General features: G+C 50.3%; 11 protein-coding genes and 1 non-coding gene across 12 annotated transcripts; 5 read left to right on the top strand and 7 right to left on the bottom strand.

Annotated features, from left to right (window-relative positions):
• Nucleotides 1–410: 410 nt before the first annotated feature.
• On the bottom strand, nt 411–2,201 carry BDV38DRAFT_203408 (uncharacterized protein). The gene is made up of 2 exons (XM_032052493.1): nt 2,175–2,201; nt 411–2,112 (listed from the first exon to the last, which is right to left on the bottom strand). Exon 2 carries the CDS (start codon nt 1,928–1,930, stop codon nt 563–565), a length of 1,368 nt encoding a protein of 455 aa, XP_031917283.1. The 5' UTR covers nt 1,931–2,112; nt 2,175–2,201; the 3' UTR covers nt 411–562.
• Nucleotides 2,202–4,430: 2,229 nt separating this feature from the next.
• On the bottom strand, nt 4,431–4,502 carry BDV38DRAFT_t49. Its single transcript has one exon. It is a non-coding gene; the product is annotated as a tRNA-Arg (tRNA).
• Nucleotides 4,503–6,338: 1,836 nt separating this feature from the next.
• BDV38DRAFT_203340 (uncharacterized protein) lies at nt 6,339–7,248 on the top strand. The gene is made up of 2 exons (XM_032052492.1): nt 6,339–6,754; nt 6,846–7,248. Exons 1-2 carry the CDS (start codon nt 6,430–6,432, stop codon nt 7,130–7,132), a joined length of 612 nt encoding a protein of 203 aa, XP_031917282.1. The 5' UTR covers nt 6,339–6,429; the 3' UTR covers nt 7,133–7,248.
• Nucleotides 7,249–8,779: 1,531 nt separating this feature from the next.
• BDV38DRAFT_279126 (uncharacterized protein) lies at nt 8,780–9,268 on the bottom strand (the record flags this gene model as incomplete). The annotated part of the gene is made up of 1 exon (XM_032058923.1): nt 8,780–9,268. The coding sequence occupies one exon, from the start codon at nt 9,266–9,268 to the stop codon at nt 8,780–8,782; it is 489 nt and encodes a 162-aa protein (XP_031917281.1).
• Nucleotides 9,269–10,810: 1,542 nt separating this feature from the next.
• Nucleotides 10,811–12,336, top strand: BDV38DRAFT_296742 (flavin-containing monooxygenase; the record flags this gene model as incomplete). Its single annotated transcript, XM_032062992.1, has 3 exons — nt 10,811–10,852; nt 10,999–11,119; nt 11,225–12,336. The coding sequence occupies 3 exons, from the start codon at nt 10,811–10,813 to the stop codon at nt 12,328–12,330; spliced, it is 1,269 nt and encodes a 422-aa protein (XP_031917280.1). The 3' UTR covers nt 12,331–12,336.
• Nucleotides 12,337–13,537: 1,201 nt separating this feature from the next.
• BDV38DRAFT_296741 (purple acid phosphatase family protein) lies at nt 13,538–15,511 on the top strand (the record flags this gene model as incomplete). The annotated part of the gene is made up of 3 exons (XM_032062991.1): nt 13,538–13,887; nt 13,943–14,632; nt 14,695–15,511. The coding sequence occupies 3 exons, from the start codon at nt 13,538–13,540 to the stop codon at nt 15,509–15,511; spliced, it is 1,857 nt and encodes a 618-aa protein (XP_031917279.1).
• A 769-nt stretch (nt 15,512–16,280) lies between these two features.
• BDV38DRAFT_203296 (sulfotransferase family protein) lies at nt 16,281–17,607 on the top strand. The gene has a single exon (XM_032052491.1). The coding sequence runs from the start codon at nt 16,458–16,460 to the stop codon at nt 17,289–17,291; it is 834 nt and encodes a 277-aa protein (XP_031917278.1). The 5' UTR covers nt 16,281–16,457; the 3' UTR covers nt 17,292–17,607.
• On the bottom strand, nt 17,495–19,545 carry BDV38DRAFT_203246 (class I SAM-dependent methyltransferase). Its single transcript, XM_032052490.1, has 10 exons — nt 19,245–19,545; nt 19,127–19,173; nt 18,979–19,071; nt 18,884–18,925; nt 18,760–18,826; nt 18,669–18,709; nt 18,406–18,615; nt 17,991–18,327; nt 17,824–17,909; nt 17,495–17,744 (listed from the first exon to the last, which is right to left on the bottom strand). Exons 1-10 carry the CDS (start codon nt 19,332–19,334, stop codon nt 17,699–17,701), a joined length of 1,059 nt encoding a protein of 352 aa, XP_031917277.1. The 5' UTR covers nt 19,335–19,545; the 3' UTR covers nt 17,495–17,698.
• A 697-nt stretch (nt 19,546–20,242) lies between these two features.
• BDV38DRAFT_203238 (guanine nucleotide exchange factor SDO1) lies at nt 20,243–21,956 on the bottom strand. The gene is made up of 2 exons (XM_032052488.1): nt 21,658–21,956; nt 20,243–21,492 (listed from the first exon to the last, which is right to left on the bottom strand). The coding sequence occupies exons 1-2, from the start codon at nt 21,722–21,724 to the stop codon at nt 20,528–20,530; spliced, it is 1,032 nt and encodes a 343-aa protein (XP_031917276.1). The 5' UTR covers nt 21,725–21,956; the 3' UTR covers nt 20,243–20,527.
• Nucleotides 21,957–22,112: 156 nt separating this feature from the next.
• cp3 (carboxypeptidase C PRC1) lies at nt 22,113–24,283 on the top strand. Its single transcript, XM_032053597.1, has 2 exons — nt 22,113–22,811; nt 22,864–24,283. The coding sequence occupies exons 1-2, from the start codon at nt 22,349–22,351 to the stop codon at nt 24,027–24,029; spliced, it is 1,629 nt and encodes a 542-aa protein (XP_031917275.1). The 5' UTR covers nt 22,113–22,348; the 3' UTR covers nt 24,030–24,283.
• Nucleotides 24,284–25,311, bottom strand: BDV38DRAFT_237509 (uncharacterized protein). The gene has a single exon (XM_032053596.1). It carries the CDS (start codon nt 24,569–24,571, stop codon nt 24,311–24,313), a length of 261 nt encoding a protein of 86 aa, XP_031917274.1. The 5' UTR covers nt 24,572–25,311; the 3' UTR covers nt 24,284–24,310.
• On the bottom strand, nt 24,284–25,716 carry BDV38DRAFT_237508 (40S ribosomal protein uS13). Its single transcript, XM_032053595.1, has 3 exons — nt 25,673–25,716; nt 25,289–25,454; nt 24,284–25,131 (listed from the first exon to the last, which is right to left on the bottom strand). Exons 1-3 carry the CDS (start codon nt 25,674–25,676, stop codon nt 24,834–24,836), a joined length of 468 nt encoding a protein of 155 aa, XP_031917273.1. The 5' UTR covers nt 25,677–25,716; the 3' UTR covers nt 24,284–24,833.
• Nucleotides 25,717–26,641: the final 925 nt, after the last annotated feature.

The raw sequence follows: 26,641 nt of genomic DNA, 5'->3' as shown, positions 1-26,641 counted from the left end.
GCCCCGCCCCGCTCGGCTTTTCGTAGCGGGTGTCTGATATCCATGCCCAGAGAGGAGGGTAAAAATAGATATCAGATCAGGAGAATGCGTGTCATGATCAGGATCTCACCATGTCAAAAGTACGGACAAATGGCGGTGAATGGCACTAAATCAGATGTCAGCCCATGTTTCATTTTCATAAGAAATTGTTCAATTCGGATCTCCCAAGGACGAGAAAAAAGAACCAAAGAGAGAACAAAGTTTCTTGATTATCATTAACTAATAGCAGAACAGGCAATTGCTTTACAACCAACACGACAGAATGTCCATCCCATCCAACCGTTCGGCATCCTTTTGGTATCCATCCTATCATATCGATTATCATACACGCCATTGACATACATGAAGATATATCACTTAAAAAAAGTTTTTTTTTCGTCGTTTTCGGTTTTCTCTCTTCAACCAACCCTCTTGGGTCCGTGGGTATCAGGAATTAGGGTCTCCGTGGGCTTTCCATCCCATCCATCAAATAGCCAAAATAAAAACAAAACGGGAACCAAAGATTATCACTCGGTGACTCCCGTTAGGCTTTTTCGCCCTTGAGCTTACGCTTGAACCATCCGAAGAAACCACTTTTCCGCTTCTCCAGCTTGGCAGCCTCGGCCTTGGCACTTTCTTGCGCCTGATCTTGCGCCTTGCTGGCTTCGTTCGTCACGGTCTCCTGGGCCTGGTCGGCAAGACTCTTGCCCTCCTCGGGCTTGCTGACGGTACCGGCTGGGGCTGCCTGTGCGGCCTGAGGTTCCTTTGTCTTGGCCTCTTCCGGTTTCTTGATGTCTTCCGACTTCAGCTCCTCCTGCTTGTTGGCCGGAGCAGCACTTTCCTCCTGAGCATCCTGTACGGCACGGGGCTCCTTGGTCTTGGCTTCCTCGGGCTTCTGGATCTCCTCCGGCTGCTTTGCGGTGCTGCCACCTGTTTCCTGTGCCTCCTTGGCAGCAGGCTGACTCTCGGGGAGCTGGTTCTTGACGGCTGCAGTGCCCTCCTGCACTTCGGCGGCCGGTTTACTCTCTTCGGGGATGGTCTCCTTCACAGGAACCTGGGTGTTGTCGGACGCGCCCTGGGCTTCCTGCCCCACGTTGGACACGGCTTGGTCGGCAGCAGGCTGGTTCGCGGAAGTAACCTTCGAGTCGGGACCGTCGTGAATGCTGGAGGGAACCTTAAGGGCTGGTTCGGCAGGAGGGGGAGCAGAGGTTGCACTGCCAGTACCGGTGGTGGCGGATGCCGATGCGGCCTGGGCGGTCTCGACGGGCTCTGAAGGAGCAGTCGCGCCAGAAGGAGCCGCCGTCTCTGTGCCAGGAACCTCCGAAGGAGCTGCGGCGGTGGTCAGTTCAGTGGGAGACGGAGCCTCCGGTTCGCTAACAACGGCTGGCGCAACGATGGTGGGAGGCTCGCTCGTGACCATCTCCTCTGCCTTAGATATTTCCGAGTCTTTGGACTGCTCAGCAACATCAAATTTGCCGGCCGACGTAGGGGCTCCTGTTGGAGCAATGTCCTCTGCGCCCTTGGGTTCAGTGGCGACTGTCTCATCCTCTGCCTTGGATATTTCCGAGTCCTTGGGTTTCTCAGTAGCATCAGCGTTGGCATCAGAGGTAGGGGCGCCCGTTGGGGCAATGTCCTCTGCGCCCTTGGGCTCAGTAGGAATGCTAGAGGCAGGAACAGCCGGTGCCTCAGGGGTCGCTGGGACCGTGGACTTCTCCTCTGCGGGAGAGAGACCAGGGACATTCAGGACAGTTGACACATAGTCGTTCGGGTCTGCACCAAGACCCGGCACAATCTGAGGCTGCACGCTCCCCGTCTCTGCAGGAACGTCCGGTTTCCTGGCCAAGGATCCCGTCTCAGCAACATGACCCGAGGTTGCACCCGCAGCCGCAACGGTATCGTCCACCTTAACCATCTTGTGGGGTAATTCGTCGTCCTTGGCGGTCAGGCTGCTCTCGTATGGTCGTTTGGCATGGGCATCGAAGGTGTCTGTAACCGTCTCCTTCGGGCGCTCGGGGAGGGAGGTTTCCGTTCCAGTAGTGGCGGGCAGCGTCTCGGGGGTCAATTGGAGCGGCTCATCGGTCACGGACGATTTGACTGTGGGAAGAAATGGTTAGGCCAGGAATGGTTGTGTGGACGACAGCCAATGCGCTACTTACCCGCACCAATTGCCTCTGCATCAACCAGCTCAGCCTTATCGGCCGGGCCAGTTTCCGCCTTATTTACCGCGTCCTGCAAGATCTCCCTGGCCTCCTCAGTGGAGGCAGGCGGGGCGGCCGAGGGGATATTGGTAATCGCATCGGGAACCGTGGTCGTAGGCGCCGCCGTCACGGCCTCAACGGGTTCTGTGACAACATCACTGACCTCGCCTTCTCCCTTCGCAACAGTCTCCTCGACTTCATGGCCAGGGGTCCTGCGCAGGCGTCAGTATAGCGGCCAAGACGCGCGACCGCCCCCTCCCGAAAAGATCCGGCGCGGGCGATGCGAAGTGCGACTTACACGGGGTTCTGAATATCAGTGGCCTTCTTGGTCGCGGCAGCAGCGGCACCGCCCGCCTTGCCACCCTTGCTCTTGTTCTTACCCTTTCCTCCTTTCTTGGCCATGGTGATCGACGATAATCTGGTAGCGAGCGGAGGGTTAGAGAGGGCTGGGACATGGATTGATGACGACAAGAGGTTGCGCGGGGTTCCGAGGGTCCCATGGAGACTTACAGTAGGGTCGAGGACGATGGAGGATGGAAGGTTGATAGAGAATTGCACAGCTGGACGATTCAATTCAGGCTGGAGCAGACTGGAAACGGACCGGTTGCGTGGATGTCAGTCAGGGGCGGGTGAAGGTCTGCCTGGTTGGTATGTTGGTTCTTTCCGAATGCTAATTTAATCGTTCGGCGAACGTTAATCCGCGATTGTCGGGAGGGCAGTCCACGTTTGCCCAAACAACAATTGTCCCCTGTCGCGACAACCCTTGGAGTCACTCAAGTTGTCGTTGCAAGGAAGAAGAGTAAGAGTAGTGGGCGTCGAGCTCCAAATTAACAATCACAAGTTCATGCAGCCAAAGCAAACATTGGACGTGACACACTCTGGTCACGCTCTAGTCACATGAGGCGCATCCAAGGGACAACTTTCGATCCTTGCGCGCTACAGCCACTCGTTTGTCTAAAAGGCAATTGACACCAGAAATGGCTGGAAGGGAGAGCAATCCAGGTGGCGATTATCACCTTGCCAAAATATGCCTAACAATTACAAGGGGGGGGGGGGTTGTTTCGTTCAAGTTTACAGCCATGGTTACTCGTTCTCATCGTCTTGTTGACCGGATTGTTCGGGAACCAACAATTCGCAATGAGATCTGTTCAATTAAACCCTCCAGACGAACTCAGACACCCGCTGGTTTCAGGTCAATAATGCGATCATGTCCTTTGAAATTTCCCAAAGGGGGGATCTCAAGAGCTCTCGTTCGCTGAAAGGCATTGTCTGAATTCGAAGCCGTCCGCTGGTTTCGTCGGTGGCGGCGATCCACGGTGTGCCTGCAGTAGTTGCTCTTAGCAAGGCTGGGGTACAGTCAGCTCACCCTACCTCGGGTTATCGTTGTTCCGGAGGTCCCACGTTTCCAGTTAGGGTAAGTTTGCACTTGACCTAGTGATACAATATAAACAATAATGGAATAGATGAGGAATGATTCCTGGGACTTACTCCTTATGCAATCAGGATATATGCTTTGTGCCCAGTGGCCATACAGGGGCACAGTGGGCAAAGCTATACGGGCTTTACAGACATACGCATAGACTCGTAGAGAGCATGGTTGACAAGCGAGTTACATCACCAAGAATGTGTGCAGCCTATCAACCGAAAATAGCTTCTTGGCCCAGAATGTTGCGGTCTTCCGGTTACGTAGAGCGAAGTCTCGATAGACTAGACAAGAATCGCAGTGTGCGCCCTGCAAGGCCTGACCCGGATGTTGACAGCCAAGGACGACTCTATGACTAAGTCGATCTTCACAGCCTGAGACACAGCCAGCCATGGTGACTTGGCGTGAATGCGGAAGACGTACTTGTATCCCTTGCCGATCTTCGTGTGGTGTGAATCAGCATCCAATGATGCGTACAACATGCATGAATGCCTGATGCAGACAAGTTGAAGAATCTGAATCTTCCAGAAGGTCACCATGAGTGACATCATCGGTCATACGCAGCGGAAGTTGCCCAACAAAGGCTCCATCAGCCCCTTGCAGCCACGGCGTAAGCGTACCTACTACGGGAATACGAGAGTAGTTATCTCCAAGGAGAAGAAAGAAAAAAAGAAAAAGAGTAAAAGAACAACGGAAGAGAAGGGAAGGAAAAAGGGAACATAAGTAGTATTATGGTCGATATTGAATATATTTTCTATTTGATAGTTACTTTGAGTAACGTCCAAAAAGATTGACCGACGCAGGGATCGAACCTGCAATCTCTTGATTCGTAGTCAAGCGCCTTGCCATTGGGCCAGCCGGCCTGGTTGTTGAAAGAATAATCCGATATCTGCCTACATTAGGCAAAACTATACTATTCACACGACACGGAAGCAACGTGCCGAGTGGGGGCAACGCCGACGTCCGCCGGGATTAGCATCCCAGACATATCATTTGCCCACACCCACTTATCATTGATCATATTATTGATGGATATTAGCAAAAATTACTAGTGCCTCTAGTAGTCACTATACAGAATATACCCACAGCGCCAGCGCCATTGACGGCATAGTGGGCTTGGAACGGCGATGGGAAGCGTGGCCGGAGTCACCGCGACCAAGGATTGACGTTGCATACATGAACGAACAATGATCTCGATATGAGTCGCATGCTACGGTAATGATAGATAACAATAAATGTTCATACTACTAAATGTCGGCCGCATGTTACATCCGGGTGACACTCGGCGTCTTCAGAGTCTACGGTTCCCTGGGTTGGCTGCTCGGTGGTGGCACGTCGATCGGTCCGGCTGGGCCGACGGACGTTCTGGAATTCTTCGCTGCAGGACACGACAGCATTGCATTCCTTTGGTCTTATTTTCAATCAACATGGGTGTACCATTTGCCACCCCATGAAGCAGTGGGTGGGCGAACTACCAATACCGCGCGTCAGGGAGGGCAACCAGTTGTCATTCTTGACTGGATTTTATCTTCCCTTTTGATTGGGAGATAAAAGAAGGAGGATCCTTTCGCAACCCATTCGACAGCCAGGAATGCTTGGCCAGCGGCGAACCACCCGAGAGCACGTAACCATGGTAGCATTGGTGGAAAAGGGTAGCAGTACCTTTCCTTGATGCGCCGCACAGGTCGGTACAACCCGATATTTCTTATTTGATTGTTGAACGGGGCGAGAAAAGGGAATCAATCGGCCATGGGGTTGGGAGACATCCGGGGCATCGCGCATCGCTGCACCCTTGCGGCATTTCTTTGACTATGAAAGCCTCGCTGGGCAGGAGAACAGTTGGCCTGGCCGTCGGAGTCATCATATCGATTATTATTGGCCCCCAGGTAAGCCGTCAGGTTTCTCCAAATGGTACACTCTCCAGTGATTCTTAACTTATCGAGGACAAACTCGCATTGGGAATGCGATAGGTAAATTGACTAAACCATTCGGGAAAACCGGATCATGGTCTGGATTTCAATACTGTAATGTGCGCACGCACACACACACAGAGAGAGAGAGAGAGAGAGAGAGAGATCCTAATGAAATCTCCACATTGACTTAACGCCCCTCTTTTTCTGATTGTCTCACCGGATGAAGTGATGGCTTATCGCGGCTTAGAGCGCTGTACTAAACCCAGGTGGGAAGTAGACGATAACCTTAGACCCGGTTAATACGGTACCGACGGTAAAGTCCGGGTATGCCTCGTCGTCTGGTATTCCAGTACCTGGTACGAACGTCCCCGTTCATGCCCGATGAACCAATTACAACCGTCATTTTGCATTTTCCTTCTAATGGAAACTCCCCCCAACCATGAAATCATCGGTATGATCCATGTAACCAAACTGCTGGAGTGGGATTCCGTCGATGTTCCGTAGTTTACCACTTAACCAGTCTGAGCTATATTCCTTCCAAACGCCCCCCCCCCCATCCTCTATCTATTCTATGACTTCCTGTCTCTCTCTCTCCCTCTCTTTTCTACTTCTTCTTCTCCCCATTCCTTGTTCACACCAACCTCCTTCCTTTATACCCGTCTATGCAAACGATGATATCACAGTTTATCCGTAATTACGACTGTCGCTTGTGCTTGCACGCTCTCCCTCGCGTCCATTCCCTTCTCGGGAAAGGTCTGCTGCTGTGAGTTGCTGACTGGATCTGACGCTTGTCCCCATACATCGAACTATACACACCGGTCCAACAAATTTGAATCGTACACGGGTATTAGGAGGATTCTTGGTACTTCTCGCCAACATGAGTCTTCGCGAAAAGGTTCGCAGAGTATTTCGTCGCTCGACTAGCGGTTCGAAATCGAAGGACAACTCCAATTCCATCAAGATCGAGTATTACAAGCGCCATGAGATTCCACCATCCAAGTTCAAGGGCCCTTTTGACCGCGAGCATCAAAAGAGCCTAGCGGCATGGTCCTTTGACGACGCCCAGGCCGAACGACCCCGGTCCCCAGATCTTTCTTTGTCCCCTTGCGCATCTTTGCCCGACTATTTGAGGCCTCGCATCCAGGAGGATAGTGTGGCTCCTGATGAGGTTCCCTCGCTTGCCCCAGAGGATTTGTCTGATGGTACGTAAACCTGCCATTCCGAGTCTCCCCCCCTTGCCGCATTCTTAATTCTTAACTCCCACGTGCTTGACTGTTGTCTAACATGGACTAGCATCCGCCACGATCTCCGATGATGAGCACGCCCAGGAGCGCCAGGAGAACAGTGGTTCCACGTCCTCGACCGCTTATGACCCGGACAGCTATAGCAGCTCCATGATGACTCTCTTCGACGAAGTTATCCGACAGGACTCGATCGCCCAACTCAAGGAGACGATCCGGTACACGTCACCCGTGGTCCGGGCCATCTCCCCACCCCCACTGTCCCCCAAGGGCAGCTACATGCCATTTGCCCCCGAAGATTTGACCCGTGCGTTGAATGCCGTGCAAATCTGTGGTTAAACCGACTTCTGGCCAAGTCCAATTACTTTTCATTTCTTACGTCACGTGAGAATCCGACCACACGGCGCTTACTACTGGGACCCTTTCTCATTTTAATTTCCGACGACCCTGGTGTGCACTTCCCTTCTTCCCGCCCTATTTCACCCGAGTAGTGTGACGGATGGTCATGATTCGAGATGACCCGATTTACGAGGACCACTTTTTATGCGGCTTTGACGCGAGGGGCAAATCTTAAATATACCCCCAAAGCTGGGCCTCCACCGCCTTCACGCATGCAACGAGCGATGTTTTCAAAAGCGAACGGTTTTCCCGTGTATTGTCCTTTGAGCGTATACCCGTTTTGAGGTTTGAAATTTCCCGGGTTCCCGGGGTGAGTTTGTACTGTACGTACATGATTATTAGACGAATAGAATCAGTGTACCAACAAATAAGCCCTTGCTCTTGTTTATGTCCGCGGAGTAAGTCTAGCCAAGAAACGTAACGAACATACGTAAACGAACCGGCTTCTAGACTCTTCCCCTCACCGGAAAAGTCAAGCTTCCAGTAAACCATGGATTGTCAATCATCCCCGCCAAGACAATAGACCAACCCAACGTCGATCCGCGTTACCCGGAATGTCAGTCACGCGATGGTCACTACCAATGAGATGAAGACCGTTATCGCATTATTGGCCTGGCTTTTGGGACGTCTGGCTTGATCGCCGCAGGGGTTGTGGAAATAGTCTCGAACGTCGTTGCAAGGTTAACTTTATGCTTCGCTGCCCTTCGGCTGATATCGGATATCCGACTTGTCATGTTCAATTATGGAGTAGAAACTTTTTGGCTTGTTCGAAGGTTCCCTTTTTATCCTTTCCACATTTGTCATGAAATGACGTACACCTCTTAAGCATATTCTGGCACCAAGATCTATGGACTTGTGTTCTGCAACTTCCACCCGTTGCCGATACATAAATGTCGCCGCTTTTACGATGGCAGCACGTGACCACCCACTTGATCAATATTTGTTCAACAACAGAAATCGAAGCCCTCAGACCTATCCTGTAGTATTTCATAAGAGTATATTATAGACCAAAGGCTGCATGGCATCCTTGCCACCTACTCACTCTATACTACTGACTGGCGCTCAGTACTCACAACTACCACCAAAAGCGATGTCTATCTACAGTTATTTGGTTAATATATATCTCAACTAATGCATACCGTAGTAGATACACAACGCATATCATTACCATAGAGAGTGCCAGCTAAAACAAAGTTTCTAATCAAATAGCTTATAATGGTTGCCCTAAATGAATTATTATAATTTCTTATCGTGTGAATTTATTGTCTAGAGAGTAGAATTGCAGCAAGTTTAATTCTCGTAAGAGATCATGATCCATGTCTCTACCGTTTCTTAATAGCCGTGCTAGCAACAATTGTACAAATCACTCTAGTCTATTCCATATACATAACATGTATATAATTAGGACGTCGAGACGCCCGCCGCGCCATCGCCCAGAGTCCTGGACCGCTTAAGGTACCAGACACGCGCCTCTTCCGTTGGTTGCCAACATTCCTTCTTTTCTCCATGCTTACATAGCTTATAGTATGAAAAATATCCATCCCCCAACCCCCCTAAACTCCCCAAAAGTTTCGATAGATCACAGTCCTACTTCAAGGTTAGATAATTCATAATCAATCCATATGAGGTTGACAGTAGTGGAAGCCGGATATTCAAGAAAATGGCTGTGGTAGACCGGCAAACGCAAGTCGAGAAAGATCCGCGAACTCCCCAGAGATCCAGCAAGGGTCGTCGGTGGCGGTCATATGGGTCTCCAGGCCTTGGAATATGTCCCCCAGCATACACCTCCCACAGTGCAAGCCTTGGTGACAGAGAATTCAGAAATGGAAACAAGTCACGGAAGCTGAAGATGTCATAGACGTTTTCTCGCGATTCACACATTGTTGTCGTATTCCGGACTCGACCACTATTGCGCGACGCTCGCAGTCTATTGATCGCGTTCAATACCACTGTTGACCCGGGAATTCGTGCTTGCACCTGATCCAACGACGACACAAGCATATCCAGCTCTTCCGAACAGTAGCTATCAGATTCCGTCAGTGAGCATTCAGCGGCGTTGTATAGAAGCTGCGGCATTGCAGCGACTATTAGGAACCAGTTCTGTATACCAAGAAGATAATTGAGGTCATCCCGGCAGTCAATCTCGTGGTATAAGCGGGCAATGCATGAAGAGGCGATCAGAGATACAATGTTCGGCACCGATGTAATGTCATGATCGTTGAAGTGGTCACAGTATAATATAATGGTGGCAAGATACACGATATGTAATTCGAAAACATCCCGTCAGTATGTTCGCACACCGTTGCGGCCGAACATGTGAATAGGGGTCGGAAGATTGCGGATCCAATCTTTCAGTGAACGGAGGATATCTGGATGCTGGTCATGGCAGCAAGAGTAAGTATGAAAGTCCGTGTCATATCACATCCGCATGCTAAATGACGCAAGGCACATATACCTGGGCTTGTATATCTTTAGGCGCCGAGCAGTTAATGGGCAGCACGCTCGTCGAGCGCGCCACGATCCGGCAGTGGATTTGCTTTTCCCAAGGTGAAGTCATGGCGAATGTCATCCAGCTGGCATTGTGGCGTCGGGGGGCCAAGCCCTATGACGAGGCGGTTGAGAACAACGCCTTGGAGCGCCTGGAGCGCTCGCTCGTCTTCCTCGACTCCCACCTGAAGGACGGCACCTGGATATGTAGCGATGGCAAGATCAGCATGGCCGATATAACACTCGCCTCGGCGCTGCCTGGGGCTTCTCCATGGCTATCGACGCCGAGATGCGCTCCAGGTGCCCGGTCACCATCGCATTGTACGAGCGTGTTATTGCCGTCGACGGAGTCAAGCAGGCTTTGGCGAGAAGAAGTTCATCGAGAAGCGCCAGGTTCCTCAGAATTAGATAGATTGATAGAGTACAGACCGTGTATGTGAATGACAAAAGAGACGCGGACGCGCTCATAAAAGAATTCGTGCTATTACAAAGACTATAGGTATCATAAACTAAGAGCACCAAATTGGCGTAGTGTAGATGGCAGAGTGAACTCCCGCTTGTGTCACGCCTTAGTATCTAACGGAGCCGACTTGTTATACCTGGCAAAGTCCTAGTCTACATTTACAGTATTATTCCTTAGGGGAAAGGAAAGTTGGCCCCTCTAACGAGACAACGATCTCAATCAGCCGGGCTCCTAAACGACATATCGCTAACAAATTAAGCAAGATGAATATTAATTGATAACAATATCAAATGTCACTGTATTTTATGCATTATGCAACTTGCTATCTGGCTAGATGATTAGATGTGGGGGTCGAAATCTACTCTAGGATTAAAGAACCGACGTGGGTTGGAATAACAGCCGACGACTACCGAGCAGTACCGACCAGCCACCCCAATGCCCCCGGTTTGTAGTGCTATGTATACCATTGATCTAGATCGAATGCGAAACCATTATCTCCCTTTTTACTTGGGTGATACCGAGCTGTTCTGGGGATGTGGAGACTCCATTGGCTGCATATGGAAAGAGCGGCAAGGGAATGAACTGAAGTCATACAACTAAGCGCGCTCGTCTCGGCATCGTATAGCATATCTTCGGCATTGAAGACGAGGATAAATCCATCTACCCGCATGAAAGAGGTCACACAGGCCTGGTACTATGAAGCATGCACCGTGAGTCAATAACCATCACCCTAGCGTTGAGACCGAGGCATATGAGCTCTTTTTAAGAAACGTTGTGCGCCGAATCTGATGTTCAACCATATTTCTTCTCTCCATCCCATCTCAACACGAACAGCCACACACCGGTGCAGCCAGAGTCGCGCTTTGACGTGATTATCGTTGGCACAGGCATCTCCGGTATCAACGCCGCCTACCGCATCCAAGACCAGCTGCCCAACTTCAGCTATGCGATCTTGGAAGCTCGCGAGGACCTGGGTGGTTCCTGGGACCTGTTCTGCTACCCCGGCATTCGCTCAGACTCAGATTTATTTACCTTCGGCTTCGCTTTCAACCCCTAGAACCACAACAACCCCATTGCGGAAGGCTCCGCGATCAAGGAATACATGCACACCACTGCCGAGAAGTATGGTATTGATAAGCATATCCTGTTCCGGCACCATGTGTCATCTGCGGACTGGTGCACAGCTAACAGCACCTGGTCACTGGTCGTTGATGCGGACGGTGTGCCCAAGACCATAACTGCACGCTTTATGATTTTTGGTACCGGCTACTACGACCACAAGCAGCCCCTGCAGGCCAATATCCCCAGTCTAAATAACTTCCAGGGCCAAGTTGCGCACCCGCAATTTTGGCCCGAGGACCTCGATTACAGGAACAAGAAGGTTATAATCATCGGTAGTGGCGCTACCGCGATCACGCTTCTCCCTAAAATGGCAGATGAGGCGGCGCATATCACAATGCTACAGCGTACTCCAACCTATATTTATTCAGTTCCCAACCACACAGCCAACAGCAGACTAGCATACCTCCTACCATCGGGCATATATCACGGACTACAACGAGCTATCTGGACCCTAAGGCAGCGAATGTTCCTCCTCTTCTGTCAACGCTTTCCCTCCTTCGCGACCTGGATCCTCAGGCGCGGCTTGGAAAAGGAACTCCCCGGCCACATCTCCTACGACCCCCATTTCAAGCCTCACTACAAGCCCTGGGACCAGCGAATGTGTGTCTGTCCTAATGGCGACTCCTTTGCCTGCCTGCGCAGTGGAAAGGCAGATGTCCACACCGACACCATTAAGACCGTCACGAAGAAGGGTATCGCGCTCAATGGGGGCATGGCACTTGACGCGGACATCATCGTCACAGCAACCGGGCTTAAGCTGCAGATCGGCGGCGGCATCAGGCTAAGTGTTGACAAGCAGAAGATCGACATCCGTTCCAAGTACCTGTGGAACGGGGTTATGTTGCAGGATCTTCCTAACGCGGCCTTCGTGATCGGATACACCAACGCTTCGTGGACACTGGGTGCCGACGCCATCACGCAGTGCATCACCCGCATTCTCAAGATGCTCGAGTCGCGCAAGCTCGTCGCTGCCGTCCCGCGTGTCAAGGCCCAGGATGCCCAGAATTTCCAAGACCGCCCCCATGACCGGTTTACTGTCCAAAGAGAAACTCGAAATGATAAGTAGAGAAACAAATTTCGATTATCAGGGCCCCAGACCGAAGTATTTCTAAGACATGCCAAAAAAAAATTCGAAAAGAAAAACGAAAAAGAAAATCTTAAAGAAGTCAAAACACTCTAGCTCACTAACTGCCCGTTCCCCCTCCTTTTAGGGTGAGCGTAACCCTCTGAGCCTTTCTCAAGTATGACTGTATGTCACGGCACCGCTATATATAAGGCGTGATTTGGGCCCGGTCATACAGGTCTGATCAGAGTGACTATTCAACCTATGAGCATATGGGTGCGAATGCAGTTGTAGTCTGTCCTATATTGTGCCATGTATGGAAGCGTAGCATGAGCAGCATCTTCCAATATAAATAGTTTCTCCATGGTCCAACGTATAAGTAGAAACCCGCTCAATAAGAGCCATTTAATAACTTTCTTCGATCATGCCCAGGATTTTAGTAAGCCCAATCAGAATAAGCATTGCAAATAGCCAACTGCAGTGAAGACCTACACTGGATCCCACCCCCTGGAATATCGCCCTCATGCCTTGGAGTGCTGCTTCTGCATTTCCACTTCGCGGGCTCCGATACATCAAAATAGGGAAAAACCATGTTTTATACTCTCCCAGAGCCGACTGTGTCCATCATAGCATGCCTAGAGTCTCTCATCCTAGTCCCATATCAGGGCGGTTATGATATACGATGCTAGCGCTCAATTCCACCCTGGTCGTTCCAGAATATGTGACAATTTGGGATCGCTCTTTATCTTATCCATGTTGACTACTGCACAATAGGCAGCGATACCAGACATTCCCAAGGGGATTTCTGTCCTCTCAGCACGATTCTTCGAGCCGTGGGTTTAATATAAGTAGTGGGTGTCGGGAAATCGGCAATTTAAATATTGCTTAGGGCGAGACAAACTCTTATAACCCATACATAATCAATCGTGCGTATATTCCTGACATAATTGGTCTCGGTTAGGCTCTTTCGCGTGTGGAATTTGCCGGACACTCCGAAGCGGGGCCAGCTAAAACTACTAGTATAATCTTGTATACAGACCAGACCAATCGCTCAACTACCCAATTGCACGTGTGGGAAGCTTAGCTGCCTTGTGCCTTGCTTATCAGCAACGCACGAATGCAGCTGTGTAAGCATGCATCTCACTTATAAAAAGCCCAGCCAGCTGGCTGTTTGTGATGGGGGGAGGCACGGCTTCAATTCTTTCTCATAATGAAGGCAACCACTGCTTCCGTCTTGCTGGCCCTGTCGAGCACCGTCAATGGCCGCCCTACAGTCGATAATCGCTTCCCCTACAAGGGTCCCGCGGTTCCTGTAGGTGACTGGGTCGATCCCACAATCAACGGCAATGGCAAAGGTTTCACCCGACTCGTGGAGCCTCCCGCCGTCAAGCCTGCATCGTCGCACCCGACGAACAATGTTAATGTGATCTCGCTGTCGTATATCCCCGATGGTATTCACATTCACTACCAGACACCCTTTGGACTGGGACAATCGCCCGCGGTGAAATGGGGCACTAGCCCACACCACTTGGTCCACGTCGCGCGAGGGTTTTCCCACACGTGAGTAGCTTCTAAGACTTTAATTGAGACAAGGTTGTATACTGATAGATTTTAGCTACGACCGTACTCCCTCCTGCTCGCAGATGAAGGCTGTCACGCAGTGTAGTCAGTTCTTTCACGAGGTTTCTCTACCTCATTTGGAGTCTGGTAAGACCTACTACTACCAGATCCCCGCCGCAAATGGTACAACCGAGTCCGAGGTCTTGAGCTTCACAACCGCCCGGAAGGCCGGTGACCCCACCGAGTTCTCAGTGGCCGTTTTGAACGATATGGGCTACACCAACGCGCAGGGTACCCACAAGTACCTCACCAAGGCTGCCAGCGAGGCCGCCTTTGCCTGGCACGGCGGTGATATCAGTTACGCAGATGACTGGTCTTCTGGTATCATGGCCTGTGAGGATTCCTGGCCTGTCTGCTACAACGGCCCTAACACCTCGCTACCCGGTGGTGTGATCACCTCGGAATACAAGAAGCCTCTTCCTCAGGGAGAAATTCCTAACCAAGGGGGTCCCCAGGGTGGCGACATGAGTGTCATTTACGAGTCCAACTGGGATCTCTGGCAGCAGTGGATGGGCAACATCACGAAGAAGATTCCTTACATGGTTCTTCCCGGTAACCATGAGGCGGCCTGTGCTGAATTTGATGGTCCCCATAACGTCCTCTCGGCCTATCTGGATCACAACGAGCCAAACAGCACCTGGACGAAGAATGACCTCAACTACTATAGCTGCCCTCCTTCCCAGCGGTAAGTTCCTAATCAACCCCACACTAGTCCCCTATCCCAATACTGACCCCGTTGCCCCATAGAAACTTCACGGCTTTCCAGCACCGCTTCCGCATGCCCGGCTCCGAGAGCGGTGGTGTGACCAACTTCTGGTACTCCTTCGACTATGGCCTCGCCCACTTCGTCTCCATGGACGGCGAAACCGACTACGCTAATAGCCCCGAGTGGTCCTTCGCCGAAGATCTCACCGGCGACGAGACCTTCCCCACCGAGTCCGAGACATTCCTCACCGACAGTGGCCCCTTTGGAGCTGTCGACGGCAGCGTCAAGGACACCAAGGCCTATGAGCAGTACAAGTGGTTGAAGAAGGACCTCTCCAGCGTCGACCGCACCAAGACGCCCTGGGTAATTGTCATGAGTCACCGCCCCATGTACAGCTCCGCGTACTCGGCCTATCAGAAGAATATCCGGGAAGCATTTGAAGCGCTTTTCCTCCAGTATGGCGTTGATGCTTACCTCTCCGGTCATATCCACTGGTATGAGCGCTTGTGGCCGCTTGGTGCGAACGGCACGATCGATACCGCTTCAGTGCTGAACAAGAATACTTACCGGGTCAACCCTGGTCAGTCCATGACTCATATTGTTAATGGTATGGCGGGGAACATTGAGAGTCATAGTGAATTTAGTGCTGGTCAGGGCCTCACGAATATCACTGCGGTTCTTAATACCAAGGAGTATGGTTTCAGCAAGCTTACGGTTGCTAATGCTACTGCTCTGAAGTGGGAGTACATTAAGGGCAGTGATGGCTCGGCTGGGGATACACTTTGGTTGGTTAAGCCTGAGGCTGCTGGTTTCCCCGGTCATGGAAAGAGCCCTTTTGCAAAGAAGCCTCGCTACTAGATGGTCTCGGGCTATTCTAATGGCCCTTGTATTTCGATCTTTTATGTACATAACTTGATCTGGGTTCTGTGACGGGGACCTCTACCTGTACAGGGAGAACGTATGTAATATATTGAAATAGAAGTGAAGGATATCTGTTCTACTCAGTGAAAGAGAAAGCCAAGAGCCGTCAAGAGAAATCAGGTACGGTAGGAGTAGTACCTCTAAAAGGGAGTTTGTAGTATTGATTCTGTCGACCTAAATAAGGCTCTTATTCTCTCTGGGTCGTTGTAGACAACAGAAAGACAAACCTAGAGCTGTGTAGGGCTATCGAAAATGGTAGAGAATACCTCGTATATTTTGTATATTGACATCAGACAATATTCTCACTTAACATCGTCAACACATGAGCCACCAGGTATGTACCGACCTAGCTATGTTTATGCAGTGCACGAGCCTTACCCCACGTATCAAAGAACAACTCTAGACCAACAAGTGCCGAATTCAGCTATGATTGAACAAGGCTGAACTTGGCAGATACTACTAATTAACACCTACGTGGGCCACATGGGAGGCCTTAGTGGGGTCCGAACTAAAAAAAAAAAAAAAAATACGAGCTTCTTATCGGCCTGATTTATCCGTACATATTTAGATGTGTGATTTCCGAAAACATCATGCATATATGTAGGCATTTCCTAACGGGGGAAGCTGTTGGACACGCTGCATTATTTCTTATTCTCACCCTAGTCATTATAGCCCTATCTCTCATCTACCTATTTAATTCTTAAATCAAGTGGAACTTCTAGTTTTCTAATCGATCACCCCTACCTTTGGTCAATTTTGGTTATTCCACAGTTTATATCTAAATTACTCCTCTCCCGAATCCATCTCTAAGAAATTTTAGATTTATACCTACAATATCACAACAAAAACCCCCAATCCACCAAAGAACCCAACAACAACAACCATGGCCCTAGACCCCCTCTACCACACTCTCTACAACCTTCCCCCACCATCCCCCAAACGCACTCAACCAATGCAAGTCCTAGCCGTAGGAATCTCCCGCTCCGGGACCGAATCCCTCCGCGAAGCCCTCCACATCCTAGGCATAAAACACACCCACCACGGCTTCGACACCATCCTCCCCCCTTCCTCATTACAAGCCACCTACCGCCTCCTCCAAAAGAAGTACACCGGGTCCCCCGAGCCCCTCACCGCGTCGGACTTCGACACCGTCCTCGGCAACTGCGTCGGCGTAACAGACCTCATCGCCGCGGAATTCGCCCCGGAGCTCATAGCCGCATACCCTGATGCCAAAGTCATCCTCAATGTCCGGCGCGACCTGAACGGCTGGTATAAAAGTATGCAGCTGACTATGGGGTACTTTGATCGGAATCCGGTGGATTGGGATTGGTGTAAGAGTTGGTTTTGTGCGGAACTGTTTTGGATTCGGCAGTGTATGTGTCGGACGATGATGAGGAGGTTTTTTCGGGGAAGCTTCGAGTCGAATGGGAGGTGGGTGTATGAGAGTCATGTTGCGCTGATTCGTGGGTTGGGGTTGGGGGAGGAGAGGCTTTTGGAGTGGAGTGTTGAGGATGGCTGGGAGCCGCTTTGTAGGTTTCTGGGAAAGGAGGTTCCTGAAGGTGTGGAGTTTCCCAGTGGAAATCCGCCGAAGGCTTGGGCGGAGAGGATTGCCAGGACGATGGAGGTGCATCATCGACGGGCGGTTAGGAATATGGTTGTGTTTTTTGCGGTGGTGGGGGTTGTTTTGGGGGTTTGCGGGGCATGGTTGTTTTATTAGTGGGTTTTGTATATCATGGTGTTTTGAGGCTGTTGTGATGTATATATCCTGATTTGGAAGATTTCAGTTGAGACCTAACATGGCTTGTTTCGGTGAGGGTTCATTGGTTCAGTCCTGGGTAGATTTTATCGAAGGTAGTTGTGGTTCTATGTATTCTTGGAAATCGTAAAGATTCCATTGCTCTTCGTAAAAGACGAAATATAGGTAAAAGATCTAGGCCTCTTCGTCATACACCCCAGTCGTAGATTGAAATTAGGTCTGCTAGAAATCAGCTACTCAATTAAAAGAACCACCCACATAAGTACAGGGTCTAGATAACGCAATCATCGCCACCCCACGCCATAATCTATATCCTACCTCATTGTCCTGCTTACTGACACTCGTCGTAAAGATCGTATTTGGTGAAATCAAGGTACAGGTCCCTTCAGCGGCTTCTGACCGTAGACGCTCACCCTATACACAATGTAACGAAGACTGTCAGCTGCCGATCCCATCCGCCAACTTTCCATGTCAAACCAGGGCGTGGACTTACACGTGGAAATAGGCATGGATCTTGGAGTAGTCGCGCAATCCTTTCCTCATCTTGGCCAAGAATACCTGCACTTCCTCGTAGCTCCACTGTTTATGATGTCGTTAGTCTCGTTCGCATAGACCCAACCTGTCCCGTAAACTGAGAAAAGCTAAGAAATAAGGCCTTACCCCCATCACACGGGTGAGCAGTGCCATGGACCATCCTTCGATACCCTGCTCGCAATGCAGCAGATTCCAGCTCCCCAACTGTCGGTAGTGCTCGTCCCTGCTCCAAGGACCAACAGGGAGCTTGAATCGCCGCTCGGTTACATTCTCAAATCCGGCATCGATCATGTGTTGGCGGGCTAAGTCGGCGATGCGAAACGTTTTGCCGAATCTCTCCCCTGCGTCGATGAATAGACGTGACCACTCTGCCAGGACGTGGTCGGGGGTCACGGTGCCGTCATCCGATCTGAACTGGATGGACATCTCGAGTTGGTCGAACCATGCGCCAGGCCGTAGACCGCTGTAGCAATTAGAAATTGTCCATTTGGAATAAAACTAACGAGTATGATGTTTAACAGGAAGCTCTAGTGCAACCTACATCAACATGTTGCGATAGAACGCTGGCCAGTTGGAAATCGCCCCGTAGAGTGCACGCACGTGGATCAGATCGAAATGGTTCTCGGGGTATGCCCATGAATCTTCTGCGTCGTCGATCTCGAATTGCAGGTTTGGCGGGACAAAGCTGGGTTGAGTCGGTGATAGGTCAGTCCCAATGACCTCTGCGGAGGGGTATTCATCCGCAAAGTCACTGGACATACGTTAGCAATCATGCACGGTCAGTCTACATTGGTTTGTACCAACATAGCCCATATCCCCGTTCCAGTACCGACGTCGAGCACTCTCTGTTACATTTCAGTCAACCACTCTCCTAGTCGGTGCAATTAGACCTTACCTGGACATCATCTGAGATAGGGGCAAGACACAGCCTGTTGCCGAGAAGCATTGTGAACATATGATGACTAGAGTTTGAGGTTAGAATATTTGAATGCTTGTTGACCCTGGCCTCGGGTACGTACGCTATGTCGAGTTGTTCGTTCTGGGTCTCATCGTTGGGGCCCCTGATCATCTTAGCCATCCGCATCCTCGGTAGAAAGTCGCGCGCTTATAGTACCAGTAAGCACCGTCCTTGTAAGCATGATATCGTCTCCCATTTTCATAGCGATAAGCGGTGATCGCCGAATTGATCGAGGTGGTGTCACTCGCGCTAAGAAGGTTAATATCGGGGGAGGGCAACATCGATCATGGAGGTCGTAGCTCACAACTCCTCGTAATAATCAGAATAATCTGTGCCATCATCCAGCTCTCCCTGCACTGGTCAGCCCCGCGGTTTCCGAGAAAGATGGAGTGGATACTAGTAGCGAGAAGGGGGAGACCGACCGCCTGGTCGTAATTGTCCTCTGCATTTCCCTCCCTCGGCGAAGATTCCGAGTCCGACCGTGGCGATTTTTGGCGCCTCGCAGCTCCCATGGTGAAATGGTTTGACAGTTACTCCACATCACTGACGAGAACCGGGAATCTTGATTGTTTTCAACTTCCAGCGTAAGCTCCACTCCGAATGAGAATCCTCCCCACTTAAGGTTTAGTCCCAGGCACCGTGCGCCGCCATTGATCGAACCAATGATGCTTCGATACGAAGGCTAATGCTCCACTTCTCCGCCACTATCCAGGTGAAGAGTGGAGTCCTCAGGCATGGAGTATTGGCTGTGCTGCCCTCTTTTGGAGGCGCCGCCGTGCCGGTGCACTTTGGGGACTGCCCAAACGAGCAAGGATGTCTTTCTGAAGAGTCTGCACCGTACTCCGTAGCCTGATACAGTTTCGAGTACCCACAGCCATGCACGCGATCCAGCAATAGGATTGTCGCACCCGAAGGTCAGAAGCACCTTGCAGCACTAGTCCATGTTAATTGCGTCGTGGTGAGTAATGAATGCGACATTGTTAGTAGTATTTTGCCAGTGAACGCATCCAAGGCAAAGGTAAACCTTATGCAGCCGATCGTTGGTCATTGTCACCCCATTGTTCCTCGTCGACATTGCAGAAACGGTGTGGAGGCCTTGTGGAATGGGACCCCGTACAACGCAAGGGCAGAACATTCAACGAACAAGATAACCCATCCAGTCAATCCGGCAATGGTCTGATATCCATAACCCCCCACCTCGGCAAAATCAACGACCCATTCGACTAACTGAACTCGGTGTTGTCAGAAAGACATGATTGCAGATTTTGGAGACCGTTTCCAGCTGTGGGGGGCGCTAGCTTGGGGAGTTATCGAATCGCAAAGTTGCAACGGGACCTGAGGGATTTACTGAATTGCCGTGGCCCTCCCTCGTCCAGATTGCGGACAACATGTGGAGGTAGTAGGAGGAGTATGCGAGAGGAGTAAGTTGGACTACTAGTCGTAACTAGGTCACGTTACGCCATACATGCCATGGGTAATACGTGTCAAGTGTAGATATATCTTTACGTCTATCCTTATCAATATGAGAAACAACCGAAAAATCGTCATACAAAAATAATCATTTCGTTAGCATTGGTATCCGACATCTATCCGAATAATCATCATCAATCATAGCACACGTCTGAGTGGGTCTCAAGGATCTATACATGGATCGATCTATGTCCGAGGCCTGCAAGTTGCTGGAATCAATCACCCTCTGGGCAGCTTAGTCTTCATGCGTGACGGCCATATCTAACACTTCGACTCGTCCTCTGCCCCGAGTGTCGTTGCCCACAAATTCATTTAGTCCTTTGAACGCGCCCGGTTCGGCAAAACCAACAGCCTCCCACTCGTCGCCTGCAATTTCTTGCGACTCGACTGACTCGATGAAGCTCAAAATCTTGTCCTTGACATTAGTCGGTACCTTTGGCTGCGACGGTTCGGTGTCAGAGCTACCCTCTGCATCGGAATCTTGTTGACGTGCAGACTTCTTCGATCCTTTGCCGCCTTTCTTGTTGGATTTGGAGTTACCACCCGACGAAGCTTCCTTCTCTTTGTTCGAGCCCGCTGGTGCTGCAGACTTGACGCTTTGCTTCAAGAGCGGCACGGGACAGGTCACGCGGAGGCGCATCCGTGCTCGCATCACTGGAATGGGTTGCCATGCAATGAGTGCCTTCATGGCTTCGAGGGCTTGTATTTTCGCTGACTTGTTGGGCGTGACACCAGTCCAGAGTGGCTTCCGAGGTTGCGCCGGGCGAGACTCATCGCCAGCACCACCTGCTTCCCCATTATTATTCTGACTCTGCGCTTGTTGCATCTGTCCACTCGCTGAACTGAGTTGATCCAACGCCTTAGAGATCATTCCCGGTGTGTAGACTCGCTTAGTGGTTGGGTCAACAAGCCTGCCCGATACAATATCCAACACCTCCTTCTCAACTCGCTCGATGATCTCCTTCCGCTCGCGCTCACCAACTTGCACTTCACCTTTCCGTAGGATCTCCTGTCGAATCTCGTCTGCGGGAGTGTTGGCACCGAACGCTTTGGCTATCTCCGCAGATGGAGCGGTTTGTGCTTTCGAAACGGAAAGGAAAATGGTAGGCACTTGTAGGACATTATCAAGATCTTTCTCGGCGCCGGAGCGGTATTCTAAAAGTTTGTTCTTGTAGCAGGCGAGTTCGAAGCGCTTTTTGCCTGATGAAAAAATTATGTTAGCGGGGTTGCGGGGTTGACCTTGTGAGTTCTAATTTTCTTTGGTTTTCCCTTTGTTTTACTCCTTCATTCTCTTTTCAACAATAGTCTTCACAAAAACTTGTATTTATGAAATCAAATGCCGGAACGGAGAGAGTATTTACGGACCTTTTTTCAACCTCACCACTGATACATTGGTGAATTTAATCTGATTACTGGGTTGCATAATCGGCATCTTGGCGGATGTGTCTTCCCAGAAGACGTAGAATGCGTATATTGATAAAAAAACAAGAAGAATAAAACAAGAAGATAGATTAACAAGGCGTATGGGGTATCTTTCAAGCTGTTGATGCAGTGAAGAAAGTATGTCAACTTTTTTTCCAGAAGCCAAAACTGGGTCTTTTCCGATAGTCTTGTGATTGGCGGAGAGGGCAATGACGCGAGTCCCGTGATTACATGAGTCAGCGACCTCTAGATACGGCTGACTCAACGCGTGCCTGCTGTTTCCCCGGAGGTCCTCTCTCGCGTGATTGGCTGCCCTGGGGACTCCTATCGGCGTCATCGGCGCTTGCCATCGTTCCCCAACCAACCTAGGTTCACCTCCTCTTTCTCCCCATCTCCTTCTTCTCTGACCTCTTATCACCCGTGGCTGGTTCTTCATCAGCTACTTTAGTTATTCTGTTAGATCTGTTTCTCCAGTATGTTCCAATCCCTACCATATCTCCTAGCTACCCCCCAATAACAGCGTGATACTGATAAGCTACTTCCCTAGACCGCAAGGTACCCTCTTATCGCCATCTCGCCCTTCCATCAGAAACGCCCCCTTGTTACATCTCATTTGGAGTCCAAGTGATTCAAAATGAGAGTACTACCGGCTACTTTGCTGGTGGGAGCTGCCTCCGCGGCCGTTCCGCCTCTCCAGCAGGTGCTGGGTCGGCCTGATGAGGGCATGAGCTTCTCCAAGCCACTCCATGCCTTCCAAGAGCAGCTGAAGACCCTCTCAGAGGACGCTCGTAAGCTCTGGGATGAAGTTGCCAACTACTTCCCGGACAGCATGGACCACAGCCCGGTCTTCTCTCTTCCCAAGAAGCACACCCGTCGTCCGGACTCTCATTGGGACCACATTGTCCGTGGTTCTGATGTCCAGAAGATCTGGGTGAATAATGCCGACGGAGAGAAGGAGAGAGAGATCGACGGAAAGCTCGAGGCTTACGATCTCAGAGTCAAGAAGGCTGATCCGAGCGCTCTCGGTATTGACCCGAATGTAAAGCAGTACACTGGTTATCTAGACGATAATGAGAATGACAAGCATCTGTTCTACTGTGAGTTCCCTTGACCGCTATTTGGTTATTTGTTTGATACTAATCTGCAAAGGGTTCTTTGAATCTCGCAATGATCCTAAGAACGACCCTGTCGTGCTCTGGCTGAATGGTGGCCCCGGCTGCTCTTCCCTCACTGGTCTATTCATGGAGCTGGGACCTAGCAGCATTGATGAGAACATCAAGCCCGTCTACAATGACTTCTCGTGGAACTCTAACGCCTCCGTCATTTTCCTTGATCAGCCCGTTAACGTCGGCTACTCCTACAGTGGCTCCGCTGTCAGTGACACTGTTGCTGCTGGCAAGGATGTCTACGCTCTGCTCTCTCTTTTCTTCAAACAATTCCCCGAATACGCGAAGCAGGACTTCCACATTGCCGGCGAGTCCTATGCTGGACATTATATCCCGGTGTTTGCATCCGAGATCTTGGCTCACAAGAACCGTAACATCAATCTCAGGTCCGTCCTCATTGGCAACGGTCTCACGGATGGCCTCACTCAGTACGAGTACTACCGCCCTATGGGATGTGGTGAAGGTGGCTACAAGGCCGTCCTTGATGAGAGCACCTGCCAATCTATGGACAATGCCCTGCCCCGTTGCCAGTCCATGATCGAGTCTTGCTATAACTCTGAGAGCGCCTGGGTCTGTGTCCCCGCCTCGATTTACTGCAACAATGCTCTGATCGGGCCTTACCAGCGCACTGGACAGAACGTCTATGATGTTCGCAGCAAGTGTGAGGACGAGAGCAACCTGTGCTACAAGGGCATGGGCTACGTGAGTGAATATCTCAACAAGGCTGAGGTTCGCGAGGCCGTCGGAGCCGAAGTTGGCGGTTATGACTCGTGCAACTTCGACATCAACCGCAACTTCCTCTTCCACGGTGATTGGATGAAGCCATACCACCGTCTCGTTCCCGGCCTTCTCGAGCAGATTCCTGTCCTCATCTACGCTGGTGATGCCGACTACATCTGCAACTGGCTCGGCAACAAGGCCTGGACCGAGGCTCTCAAATGGCCTGGCCAGAAGGAGTACGCCTCGGCCGAGTTGGAGGACCTGAAGATTGAACAGAACGAACACACCGGCAAGAAGATCGGTCAGGTTAAGTCCCATGGAAACTTCACCTTCATGCGTCTCTACGGTGGAGGCCACATGGTTCCCATGGACCAGCCCGAGGCTAGCCTCGAATTCTTCAACCGCTGGTTGGGTGGTGAATGGTTCTAGACTAGCCAGTCCAGACTGGAACAAGACACGTCTGGATGCGTCTTGGTGATATAATACTGGCCCAAGAACTGTCTCAGAGAATATGTTTCGATGCGTAATGTGCTTCAATCTCTTATGTACTGTGATGTTTGTACATCAATATTGATGGTCGTGTTGTGCTATGCATACCTAGATATATATAGGGCAAGGACTCGACAACTAGAATACAGACCCTTTCCATAGAATAATCGCACGTCTGTTTGATTTAGTAGATGGTAAATAAACCGTAGTTGACGATACATTTAATGGAAATAAAGAAAAAGGAAAAGCGGCAGATCGTACGGCGGTTTGGTATTCGTACATCCTTCCTCAAGGGTACCTACTAAGTAGTTGCATACTCCGTATAGAAAAGATAAGAGCAGCGATGTCCTTATCACAAGAGGAACAATTCGACTGATAAGTACTCTCCGCAGATCCTCCAATATTACATACTCCTCTGGAAATTGTATATTCAAAGCATACGACAGGCCATCGACAAGAACCTTACAGGCGTGAGGAGGCATGAGGGAAACGACTCTACTAATGGAAGCGAGTCTAGTCCTGGTAGACCCCTTCTAGAACGAGAAAAATGAAGTTTTATGTTTCATGTCATATTGGTATGATTGTTTCATTTTTCGACCCGTGCCAATTTTTATATTTAACACCAGATCATGTGCAGGTCCCACGAGAATTCGTTAAAACACACCAACATACAAAAAGGAATTCCCCCATCCCCACCAGCAAGTACGAAGGAAAAAACACAGCATAGTGACCCTCTCGTATGGCTTAGCCCTTCTTCTTGCTGACACCGACGGTGCGGCCACGGCGACCGGTAGTCTTGGTGTGCTGACCACGGACACGGAGACCCCAGTAGTGACGGAGACCGCGGTGAGAGCGGATCTTCTTCAGGCGCTCGAGATCCTCACGCATCTTGCTGTCCAAGTTGTTGGAGACAACCTGGGAGTCCTTGCCATCGGTGATGTCGCGCTGTCTGTTCAGGAACCAGGTGGGGATCTTGTACTGAGTAGGGCTCTGGAGGATGGTGACGACACGCTCAAGCTCTTCGGTGGTAAGCTCACCGGCGCTGGAAAGAAAGAAACCTGTTAATTATATTGTCCTGTATTTTCGATCTCGATCCACTTGATCATGGTAGCCACTTCTCTTCCTCCTCTTGAGGATCATTGCCCTTATTCCCAAGGTATCTGATGATGGGGGAAAAAAAAAAGAACCGGAGAACGTACCGCTTGTTGAGGTCAACATCGGCCTTCTTGCAGACCAAGTTGGAGTAACGGCGACCGACACCCTTGATCTGGGTCAGGGCGTACATAATCTTCTGCTTGCCGTCAACATTGGTGTTGAGCAGACGCAAGATGTACTGGAAGTTCGTCTTCTCGCCGGACACGAGCGCTGTAGGTCAGAAAATCACAGTCAGCCTTTCTTTCTTCGCTCTCCATTGTATTTCCGACAATGCCGCCATTTTACTATCATCATCCCCTTCCATCTCTTGTCGATAACTCCCACGCAAAGTTGCAACCCGTTTCTTTCATCGGGGAAGAATGGCGGAACGACAAGACACCAGGAATTTTGCAAATCAAAAGCAGCTCGGGATCAGGAGTATAACGTACACATGATGGGCGGTTGGCGCGACGGGATCGCGGTTGATTGTCGACAGCGAGAGGGGTGAGAAGGAGGTGAAATCGATGGCCCGACTTTGCTTTGGACTTTGCTTCGGCTCCCGTTGTGGGATCGGGTAATCACGCTAGACCTCTTTGGGCATTTGTGCGCTCGCTTACTCTGTTAGCGCTAGTACTGGAATAGCTAGATCGGCCTTTGGGGATATGGCTCATGTGACTATGTCGTAATATTACGGTTATTGGTGTACGGTTTCATTACGCTTATCGATTGCTTTTCCCTTGCTCTCCATACTCTCTGCTTATCAGTCACGGTTGCTCCATTCTGTATTCTCCGCAATGGGGACATTTTGGAACGATCTCTATGCGCGTATGCTAATGCTTTATCTTGCTCAGCCTTGGTGTATTTGATGAGACACTAATTCTAGTGAATGTTCTTATCTATGTTGTCGTGCTTTACCATGTCTCGCATCTCTATGTGTTGGCTCTTTAGGAAAAGAGCATACACAGGATGCTCTACATTCACTCAGTCATCCTACACTGGAATATGCCATCCTTCTGCCATACTACTGCATTAACTTGCCCTTTGGCTGATTTAGCTAACCACTGAACTGCTCAAAATAGCCATAGACTTCTGTTGCCATGGCTTCAGAGAGAACAGCTCAACCCCATCGCAAATAAACAGACTTGGATGTCATCGCTGTTGGAGCAACCAAATTGCTATGCATATCTGCATGGATGGCTTTACTTGCTTCAAGATGACTCTCGACATGGTCTATGTCTAAGCATCCGTCAAACATTGAATGCTGTTAAACAAAGATGGCACAATCTCTTTATGCCTTTGTCATGGGACGAATGCGCTTGTTTCGCTTTCAAATAATCTTAATTGACCTTATTTGCTCTTTGTTCTTACGCCGTATATATATGGTATACTGAACAATCGTGTATGCACTATGGTCGTCT

The sequence above is a fragment of the Aspergillus pseudotamarii genome, assembly GCF_009193445.1.
Source record: "Aspergillus pseudotamarii strain CBS 117625 unplaced genomic scaffold BDV38scaffold_8, whole genome shotgun sequence".
In the NCBI taxonomy this organism is placed as follows: domain Eukaryota; kingdom Fungi; phylum Ascomycota; class Eurotiomycetes; order Eurotiales; family Aspergillaceae; genus Aspergillus; species Aspergillus pseudotamarii.
The sequence above is the reverse complement of the archived record's forward strand: the minus strand, read 5'-3'. Positions and strand labels throughout refer to the sequence as shown.

Coding starts and splice junctions, on each gene's coding strand:
- cp3 (XM_032053597.1), top strand. CDS start 22,349: ATGAGAGTACTACCGGCTACTTTGCTGGTGGGAGCTGCCTCCGCGGCC. Junction 22,812..22,863: donor TGACAAGCATCTGTTCTACT/GTGAGTTCCCTT, acceptor TAATCTGCAAAG/GGTTCTTTGAATCTCGCAAT.
- BDV38DRAFT_203408 (XM_032052493.1), bottom strand. CDS start 1,930: ATGGTTAAGGTGGACGATACCGTTGCGGCTGCGGGTGCAACCTCGGGT.
- BDV38DRAFT_203246 (XM_032052490.1), bottom strand. CDS start 19,334: ATGGGAGCTGCGAGGCGCCAAAAATCGCCACGGTCGGACTCGGAATCT. Junction 18,827..18,883: donor AACGAACAACTCGACATAGC/GTACGTACCCGA, acceptor CTCAAACTCTAG/TCATCATATGTTCACAATGC. Junction 18,616..18,668: donor GGAACGGGGATATGGGCTAT/GTTGGTACAAAC, acceptor ACGTATGTCCAG/TGACTTTGCGGATGAATACC.
- BDV38DRAFT_203238 (XM_032052488.1), bottom strand. CDS start 21,724: ATGCCGATTATGCAACCCAGTAATCAGATTAAATTCACCAATGTATCA. Junction 21,493..21,657: donor AGTGGTGAGGTTGAAAAAAG/GTCCGTAAATAC, acceptor TTTTTTCATCAG/GCAAAAAGCGCTTCGAACTC.
- BDV38DRAFT_237508 (XM_032053595.1), bottom strand. Junction 25,132..25,288: donor GATGTTGACCTCAACAAGCG/GTACGTTCTCCG, acceptor CTTTCTTTCCAG/CGCCGGTGAGCTTACCACCG.
- BDV38DRAFT_203340 (XM_032052492.1), top strand. CDS start 6,430: ATGAGTCTTCGCGAAAAGGTTCGCAGAGTATTTCGTCGCTCGACTAGC. Junction 6,755..6,845: donor CCCAGAGGATTTGTCTGATG/GTACGTAAACCT, acceptor AACATGGACTAG/CATCCGCCACGATCTCCGAT.
- BDV38DRAFT_203296 (XM_032052491.1), top strand. CDS start 16,458: ATGGCCCTAGACCCCCTCTACCACACTCTCTACAACCTTCCCCCACCA.
- BDV38DRAFT_237509 (XM_032053596.1), bottom strand. CDS start 24,571: ATGCCTCCTCACGCCTGTAAGGTTCTTGTCGATGGCCTGTCGTATGCT.